This window comes from Silene latifolia, chromosome 3, assembly GCF_048544455.1.
Source record: "Silene latifolia isolate original U9 population chromosome 3, ASM4854445v1, whole genome shotgun sequence".
In the NCBI taxonomy this organism is placed as follows: domain Eukaryota; kingdom Viridiplantae; phylum Streptophyta; class Magnoliopsida; order Caryophyllales; family Caryophyllaceae; genus Silene; species Silene latifolia.
This window is the reverse complement of record NC_133528.1, coordinates 109390984-109401269: the sequence shown is the minus strand read 5'-3', so window position 1 is coordinate 109401269 and position 10286 is coordinate 109390984. Positions and strand designations below refer to the sequence as shown.

At 40.3% G+C, this 10286-nt stretch overlaps 1 protein-coding gene across 1 annotated transcript; it reads right to left on the bottom strand.

Annotated features, from left to right (window-relative positions):
- Positions 1-8812: 8812 nt before the first annotated feature.
- Positions 8813-9838, bottom strand: LOC141649474 (uncharacterized). Its single transcript, XM_074458164.1, has 2 exons — positions 9132-9838; positions 8813-9050 (listed from the first exon to the last, which is right to left on the bottom strand). The coding sequence occupies exons 1-2, from the start codon at positions 9836-9838 to the stop codon at positions 8813-8815; spliced, it is 945 nt and encodes a 314-aa protein (XP_074314265.1).
- Between the last annotated feature and the right edge of the window lie 448 nt (positions 9839-10286).

Genomic DNA, 10286 nt, shown 5'->3' with positions numbered 1-10286 from the left:
CAAAGAGAATGAATTTCTCCCTATGAGAGTCGGAAGTGAAAGTTACCTCCGGATAATTGGATAATTATTCAATGACCGGAGTTGTTGATGTTATAGCTTCCATAGGAGGGATCTTGTTGTTGAACCTCTAACCTTGCCTCATGGACTACCAATGCCTTTGACAATTGTTTTGCTTGAAGAACTAGTTGCCTTTTGGAAAGTGTCTTCTTTTGGGGTGCCTTGTTGCCTCCTTTAGTTCTTGCCATTCTCCTTTGCTTGATTACATCAATGAAAGATTGAAATCTTCAATTTTTAGTAATGCCCAAATCGATTTAGGATGAATGAATGTTGCTTTGTATCCTAAAAATCGACTCAAAACTTGAAGATTTTGGTGTTTGAATCACTTGTTGTTGCAAAAGGAGTGATTAATTTTTGTTGTGAGGAAGTTTGGATTTGATTTGGTTGAGTTTGGTTGAGGAAATTTGATTTTGTTGATGGAGAGGATGAGGGTTTGGGGTTTTTGGGTTTTGGTTAGTGTTTGTATGTTTGAAGAAATGAGAATGAATGGGAGAAGAGGGCTTTAAAAGACCCGTTATATTTGAAACTGCAGGGGAAGACGAGTGGACCAGGTGTCGGGACGCTCGGATTCTTCAAAATTTGGCTCAGAAAAAGACGCCACAGGACGAGCGTCTTTTTGGAAAGACGAGCGGATTCTTTGTGGTGGGACGAGCGTCTTTCTGGGTGGACGCTCGGATTCATTTACAGAGAAAATCCCAGAATTTTGCAGCAAAAAGACGAGCGTCTTTTGTGAAGGATGACCGTCTAGAATGAGACGAGCGGATTCTCAGCTGAGACGCTCGGATTCATTGTCAGATCAGGTTTTTGTTTTCTGCAGCTCTACCAGACGAGCGTCTGATGACTGGGATGCTCGGGTTTCTTTAGGACGAGCGGATTGTCCATTTGGCCGCTCAGATTCTTCCTTGACCACACGGATTCAGGTCCATCTGTGGGTACTTCGTAACCCGTGTAATTTTCATTCTTCGATTCTCGTGTTCTTCATTGTAGGGGCACTACAAAGGCATGAATAGCCTATGCAATTGCTATCCTCACATTAAGGTAAAGCACTACACATCAATAAAATCATAAGTCCCTCCCTCACTTCTCTCAAAATTATGAATATCTTGATCAAGGCACAAAAATATAAATCCAAAAATGACAAAAATGCAATGTAATAATTGAAATGCAAGTTAGGGAGTTAGAATATTTACAAATGGTGGTTTAGGGAGGAGTCCACCAAACTCTTATCCTATGTGAGATGTCAAGGGGGCATGTTCAAGGTGTTGTTGATGTTTGATGCGGTCGTTTCTACACCAAAAATAAAATACCTAAGTTACTGCTAACAGAAGTCAGCGGCAAGTAGGGTCGATCTCCACAGGGAGGCTAAGTTGCTATCTATCTGTCTAATTCGGTCTGTCAGGGTGTCACAGTGTGGGGGTTTGAATTGATATTCTAAACTAAAGACTAAAGCGAGGGAAATAAATAAGAGAAATTAACAGCAAGAGAGAGGGGAGTATGCTAGGAGTCGGTCCACCGTGGCAGCTATCAGATCTTATACTATCGGGAATATTAAGGCGATTAGACTATTGATAAGAAGAGCTATGGTCGTCACCTTTCGGTCCTTAAACCGCCCTAGAGTGTAAACAGCTTAACTTTCGCCCTCACTGCAATACCCTATCGTAACTAAGCAAGCCTTCCCTTCCAATCTTTCGATCTAGGTCGGGGTTAACTAAATTTATGGGTCTCCTGCATGTCACTCATTCGACCTGATAACAATTAAATTGCCTAATACAATTCTATCGCAAGACTAATCTATTTAATACAGTTAAAACATTGCTACCACGGCTTCCCTAATCCTAACATACTACGGGGAATTTAGCTAGACATAGAATTAATAAGAGCAATAAATAAAGAGGGAGAGGGAATAATAACCATTAAATAAAAAGAGAGAAAGGAAGAAAGAATTACTGAATTAAAGAGATCCGGAAATGAACAGGAATAAAAGTAACAGTGTATAGTAACAGAGGAAAAGTAACGTCCAAAGGGTCCCCGGATAAAAGGAGATGATCACAAATGACGTCCCTAACTCCTATTTATAAGAAATTAGAAGTAGGGTTAAACCTAATTAACGAATTAAAGCTTAAAAGCCCAACCCGTCATCAATATCCACTCGATCGAGTAGAGAAATCACTCGATCGAGCAAACTCAGCCAGAAAACAACTCGATCGACCATGTATAGTGCTCGATCGACCGATTACACATAAGGGACTGGTCGATCGACTAAGGAAGCAACTCGATCGACTATGTATTGCACCTAAAACCACTCGATCGAGTAATAAATCACTCGATCAGGTGGGTCTTGACTTCAGCAGCTACAATTCTCGTTAGTTTGACTTTGACTTGTCCTTTTAATGCCCGAAACACCTTCACGCATCCCAAGACAGCAATATTTCCCGCTCCAAATCTACTCTTCCTCCAAATGCATGCTAAATGGACGGTAAAAGGCTTGATTTCGCTACTTTCTGGTTCATTCCTGCAATTAAGACAAAATACACCAAAGTAGCATATTCGGGGCATTTCGTAGCATAAAACCACGATAAAAGCATAGAAATACGTGCATAAAATAGGCTAAAAAGACTATATAAAATGCACGTATCAAATCTCCCCAAACCAAACCTTTACTCGTCCTCGAGTAAACTCAAAACTAAACTAATGGAACGGAAATGATAACTCAGAGCCAGCTACAAATGCCCACTTAAGCCAATTTAATGCAAGCAAACTAACACTTATAGCAAATAGTCAAATGCAAACGAGTTATAAGATGTTTATAAAAGTAGCTGAACCGTCGACCTTGCAAGACCTTTAATAATGGACTCTCACGGGTCACTCTTCTCTCATGAAGCAAAGGGCAAGCATATATATGTAAGAGAGGAAGAAAAATAGTCGCTCACCTAGACTACGACCCACATAAACATGCATGCAACTAATATGATAGACAATTCTAGCTACCGTACATACATTCCAACCAACAAGGTCCTGTCACAGCCGAGGGCTTACAAAAAATATGGCTAAGTGAGGCAATGGGTAAGAAAAGGCAAAACAATTATGGGAATGTGGAGGTATAGGTGATCAAGCTAGTACCTAAACAAAACCATATATCAACATCCGATTCTTAAGCAATTATGGGATTAAGCACATGCCCTTCATTTGGCATAAAATCTCACCAAACCAAACTAGAAACACTCCTCATATGATATAAGATAGAACATAGGAGCAGAAACCGTCAACCAAACAGCATTTTTTCGAATTTTTCTCCTTCCTTTTTTTTTCTTTCTTTCTTTTTCTATTTTTTTTCATTTTTCTTCTTTCTCATTCCTTTCGGTTTCTTCTTTTTTTTTCGAATTCTTTTTTTTTTTCAACTTCTTTTTCACGTCTTTTTTCAACTCTTTTGTTTTCTATTTTCCTCCTTTTCTTCATAAATTACCAACTCCAAAACAATAGATATGAGCCAAACTTGATACAATGGACAGTATACCGCAAAAACAATCTAAACTAGCTTGACAAGGCAGGCTAAATTTGGATGTAGCTAAGGGTCAACTGGCAAATTTGGCTAATGTGGAGTTTATGGGTAAAAATGAAAGAAAGGGAAAATGTAAGCACCTCCCTGCATGTGACACCAACCACTAACCCGAATGTATGACGGCAAAAAGCAATTGAATTTCATATATGTGCAAATTGATGAACATGTTATGCAAGGAGTAACTACTCACAATCCTATATGAAACTGGTCATGAATGACACCAGTTTATAAGGCTCTAAATCTTAGAAATTATAAGTAGGTTGCCAAAATTTCAGGTCAAGTCTATTCGTTCAGCTAAATTTAAACATAAACTCGTAGATATGCAATAAGACAATGCTAAAAGATAACAGTTTAATGCAAGGCTTAAGCAGAAAGACAAATGCAGTGCAATTTCATCATTGAAATCTACCGTTCCGACTCAACCTATATGCTAAATTAAACGTGAAATTTTGAAATTTTCCGAATTTTTCAATTTTTATGGAATTTTTTGAATTTTTATGAAATAAATAACAATGCAAACAGGAAATTAAACGTGATGACTGAAATGCAATGAAAACAAAATGCAGACACAGATATGGATGCATAACCTCCCCAAACCAAACCGTACAATGCCCTCATTGTACCAAAAAAAAGGGAAAGAAATGCAAACTGAAGGAGAAAGAGAGTAAATGCGAAAAAACTCACAAGATGCGCAAATAAGGGGACCTCCCCAAACCGACCATGAAATGGGAGGTTGCTAAGGGCCCGGAAAACCGTCTCAGTAAGCTAATCCAAGTCAAAAACACTCGATGGCAGAAGAAAATCAGTCGATCGAGTGAAATGGGCATTCAAAACTGCTCGATCGAAAGGTAGCTAGGTCGATCGAGTGGTTCTCTAATCTGCAGGTGGTCGATCGAGTACAATTTCACTCGATCGAGTGAATATAGCAGCAAAATGCTTCGATCGAGTAGAAAAACTACTCGATCGAGGGCTCCTCAATGTATTTCCTGCAAAAACGCAATGTAAACAGCCCGCAACTAACAAAGACAAGCTTAACTGAGACCGTCTATGGTATAAAACCATTTATTACAACTAAAAGTAAATAAAAAGCAAAATAAAAATCGCCGGGTTGCCTCCCGGGTAGCGCTAGCTTCAGTCAGGTCCCAGCTCGACCTCCTTTTTCTTCGAGCCTCTCTAATGATCACAATCAAAACAGCTCAAAGCGCGCAAAGAACTTTGTCAAATAGGCTGCGCATGTGCTACACAACAAAGATAAGTAGCACCAAAGTGGAATACAGAAATAGGAAATGAAATTATGTAAGCATTTAAGTCTAACAAATTTCCTATGAGCGCTCCTAAATTTATCTACAAAATAAAGGAGCGCGGGAGCAATTGTCAATATATGGGGGTCCCGATTCAGATTAACAGTTTTGAGATGATAAGGACGGTGAAAATTCTTTAAATTAATCGACCATATGAGAGGAGGTATAACTTTAAAAGAAACAAACAGCGAGTCAAACGAGGCAAAATACTATTAGAACAAACAATAATAAAATTATCGTTTACTACCTCAGATCGGTCGCTCTCAATGACGGACTCATAGGTAAAAGAGCTTATTACCTCTTCCGTGCTAGGAGCAATTACCGTCTCAATCGCTTCTTCATCAACCTCCTCGAATGGAATCCATCCCGTAAATCGCAGCTTCAAGTGCATCCGACTCGGCTGTGAATAGGGGAGGTTTACCGTAACCTTCATCATCGTCGGACTCGTCATCCAAATCAAACCAAAATGACGAACCAAAGCTCCCAATGGCCATTTCGATCGATCGAGCGAGAATAATCACTCGATCGACCAACTTCCTCCCGCATCTCACTCGATCGAGTAGAATGTTCACTCGATCGAGCACTTCCTCCTGGAAAATCACTCGATCGACCAATAATTGTCACTCGATCGAGTGATTCCTCCCGTATCTGAATGAAATCCTCGTGTGGGGCAATGAAATGTGATAGAAACTCGTCGTCCGAGTCATAAAAGTCATCCTCGGCATTGGGCAACACGGTTTCCGCATGGGAAAAACCGCTCTCGAAGGTATACCTCTTCTGGTTGCCAATTATCCGACTCAGCTGTTAACTGAGCAATTTTAGACTCCAGCTCAATGATTTGAGCATCCGCACGTCTATCACTCTCTCGCCTCGCTCGGTCATAACTTTGGATTTGAGATGCAAGTATCTCCATTAAAGACCTCAGTTCTGCAACCTCTTCTTCTTGCATTTCAGCTGCTAACTGGGCAATGTTAGTTTCGAGCTTTTCAAGTCGCGAAGAAGTGCGTCTATCATGATCTTGCCTCACTCGGTCACGATCTTGCAATTGAGATGCAAGTGTCTGCAATAAGGATTTCAGCTCCGCAATCTCTTCTTCTTGTATATCAGGAGGATCTTGTTGCGGTGGCCATTGATAGGGTGGATGTGGCGGCACAACTACAGCTGCATTGTGCTCAGCAGAACCACATCTCCCGAAGTAGATCACCTGCTGTTCCATATAATGGGACATTGGTGATGAGTCAAAGGTACTCAAGCCTTCCCTTTGACTGTCTTTCACCTAGAATTGTCTAGGTAGTACCTGTAAGGCCTATCAAAACAGCACTAAACAAAAGATTAAAACGGCCTCAAGGGAAAAATCCCCTGAGGCTAAAAACAGATAAAATTAAACAAATAAATAAATAGATTGCCTCCCCGGCAACGGCGCCAAAATTTGATGCGGTCGTTTCTACACCAAAAATAAAATACCTAAGTTACTGCTAACAGAAGTCAGCGGCAAGTAGGGTCGATCTCCACAGGGAGGCTAAGTTGCTATCTATCTGTCTAATTCGGTCTGTCAGGGTGTCACAGTGTGGGGGTTTGAATTGATATTCTAAACTAAAGACTAAAGCGAGGGAAATAAATAAGAGAAATTAACAGCAAGAGAGAGGGGAGTATGCTAGGAGTCGGTCCACCGTGGCAGCTATCAGATCTTATACTATCGGGAATATTAAGGCGATTAGACTATTGATAAGAAGAGCTATGGTCGTCACCTTTCGGTCCTTAAACCGCCCTAGAGTGTAAACAGCTTAACTTTCGCCCTCACTGCAATACCCTATCGTAACTAAGCAAGCCTTCCCTTCCAATCTTTCGATCTAGGTCGGGGTTAACTAAATTTATGGGTCTCCTGCATGTCACTCATTCGACCTGATAACAATTAAATTGCCTAATACAATTCTATCGCAAGACTAATCTATTTAATACAGTTAAAACATTGCTACCACGGCTTCCCTAATCCTAACATACTACGGGGAATTTAGCTAGACATAGAATTAATAAGAGCAATAAATAAAGAGGGAGAGGGAATAATAACCATTAAATAAAAAGAGAGAAAGGAAGAAAGAATTACTCAATTAAAGAGATCCTAAATGAACAGAATAAAAGTAACAGTGTATAGTAACAGAGGAAAAGTAACGTCCAAAGGGTCCCCGGATAAAAGGAGATGATCACAAATGACGTCCCTAACTCCTATTTATAAGAAATTAGAAGTAGGGTTAAACCTAATTAACGAATTAAAGCTTAAAAGCCCAACCCGTCATCAATATCCACTCGATCGAGTAGAGAAATCACTCGATCGAGCAAACTCAGCCAGAAAACAACTCGATCGACCATGTATAGTGCTCGATCGACCGATTACATAATAAGGACTGGTCGATCGACTAAGGAAGCAACTCGATCGACTATGTATTGCACCTAAAACCACTCGATCGAGTAATAAATCACTCGATCAGGTGGGTCTTGACTTCAGCAGCTACAATTCTCGTTAGTTTGACTTTGACTTGTCCTTTTAATGCCCGAAACACCTTCACGCATCCCAAGACAGCAATATTTCCCGCTCCAAATCTACTCTTCCTCCAAATGCATGCTAAATGGACGGTAAAAGGCTTGATTTCGCTACTTTCTGGTTCATTCCTGCAATTAAGACAAAATACACCAAAGTAGCATATTCGGGGCATTTCGTAGCATAAAACCACGATAAAAGCATAGAAATACGTGCATAAAATAGGCTAAAAAGACTATATAAAATGCACGTATCAATGTTACTCAACACCTTTAAGAAGTAGTCGAAAGCTTGCTCATTATCATGATAAAGGTCCTCAATAGATTTTTGCACTTGTTGTTCTCCATGATGGTCTTGGTTCATAGCATTACCAATATAGGGATTGAATATCCCTTCAAATTCATCATCCCAAAGACCGCAAAATTCGTCTACTTGATCATTAAAAATTTCTTGAGTTGTTAGAGACAACTCTCCTTCTTTCTTGTCTTGGCCAATGAGGCCATCTTCTTCACTTGTCATGGGTGAGCTTTTCAAGCTCTCATTGTTGCAATTTCCTTGTTCTTTTGATGAAGCATCATCCGCTTTCTTTTTCCATTAAAATTCCAACTTCTTCCTATCACCGTTCTGGCTATAGTGATCAACCATAAAACATGGCTCATGCAATCGGGGAGCTCTCATGGTCTTGTCAAGATTGAAAGTGATGGTTTCATCTCCCACTTCAAGGGTGAGCTCTCCATGCTTCACATCGATCACCGCTCCCGCGGTGTGCAAGAAAGGTCTTCCTAAGATAATAGGAATGTTGGAGTCTTCTTCCATGTCAACAATAACGAAATCCACCGGGATGAAGAATTTTCCAATTCTCACGGGAACATCTTCCCATACCCCTAAAGGTGTCTTTGTCGATCTATCCGCCATTTAAAGCGTGATGTTGGTGCATTTGAGTTCTCCTATTCCTAGCCTCTTGCTAACCGAATATGGCATGACACTTACACTTGCCCCAAGGTCACATAAAGCTTTATTGATTGTAGTGTCACCAATAGTGCATTGAATGGAGAAACTTCCCGGATCCTTGAGTTTTGGAGGTGAACTCCCTTGAAGGATGACACTACTCACCTTAGTGAAGGCAATAGTCTCAAACTTCCGGATTGATTTCTTCTTCATAAGGATGTCCTTCATGTACTTTGCATAGGCAGGAACGTGATTGATCAATTCCGTGAAAAGAATCGAGACTTCTAAATTCTTCACAATTTCCATGAATTTTCCCAGTTTTTTTTGGTGTAATATGAGTATATTATATATCATATAAAAAAAAAAATATAATTACATGAGGTGCTAGGAACGAGTCCTATTACAAGCATATCATACCAATTTCATACTTTGCAGCCAAAGGAGAACAGACTGATCATCACCAGCCCTACATTTCTGTTTAATTCTCCTCTTAATATCCTCCTCTATACGAACAGCAACTACTTCAGGTCTTAGCAGCCATTCATTCATCCTTGCATTGTTTATTTGAAACCAGATGTAGTAATGGAAGGCATTGAACATGGCAACCTTAATCTTCCACTGCATAGTATTCCTGTTATCTGCACTCAAGCTGTTTACAATTGGGAACGTGCCTCCAAACTAGTGTAACAGGAGGCTCTGAATTCTGGTAGTATACACATAGCTTGTGAACAGATGCTCCACTGTTTCAGGCTGTCTCTGGCACAGAATACACCGGTCATCTGCACAGCAACCAAACCTGAACAATTTACTCTTCACATTCATTCCTTCATGCATCCTAAGCCAAGTAGTCAGAGAGTGTTTTGGGATGTTCCAATTATTCCACACAATAGCAGTCCAGTTAAGGGTTGTATGAGCAGGAGCAAGCCAGGCATACGAACCCTTGATAGAGTATCCTTTAGGACTCATGGTCCAGATGTTGTCATTAAATCCATCTTTGAGCTTTTCTTTCACTTTACAAATACTTTTCCAAACCCAGGTTGCATCAGTAGGAGGAGAATAGCTATGCCATTCCTGATTTTTAATATACACATCATTTATCCACTTAATCCAAAGCCTATCGGCTTTGCAGTAGATCCAATTAACCAGCTTACCCACAGTGGCAACATTCCAAGTATCAGCTTTCTTAATCCCCAATCCTCCCTCTTTTTTAGGCAATGTAACCTTGTCCCAGGCTACAAGAGGTACTCTGTGATAATCAGGGGAGCCATCCCAAAGAAAGTTCCTGCAAATAGCCATAATATGGTTAATGATGCTCTTTGGGATAATGAACATTTGAGCCCAATAATTCTGAAGAGTATTGAGAACAACATTGATGAGAGTCACCCTGCCAGCATAGGAAAGCTTCTTGGCTCCCAATCCTCTAATCCTAGCCACCATCTTTTCAATTAAGGTAGAATATTCCTGCTTCGTGAGCCTGCCTGCTTTAATAGGCACTCCCAGGTACCTGAAGGGCATGGTGCCTTCCCTGAATCCAGTCACCTATTTTATACCCTCTCTAATGTCCTCAGAAACTCCATTAAAGAAAATTTCAGATTTGGCATTGTTCATGGCTAAACCAGATGCCTTAGAGAATGAGGAGAAAGCTCTCATGAGAAGCCATATGGATTGGGGCTTACCCTTGCAGAAAAGGAGCAAATCATCAGCAAACATGAGATGAGTGAGCTTAAAATTCTTGCAAAGTGGATGATATTGAAAAGGCCATCTATCTGTAGCAAATTTAATCAGTCTTGTTAAGTACTCTATGCAGATAGTAAATAGAAGAGGAGAGATAGGGTCTCCCTGCCTCAGTCCCCTTTGTCCTTTAAAATAACCAAAGTTATTCCCA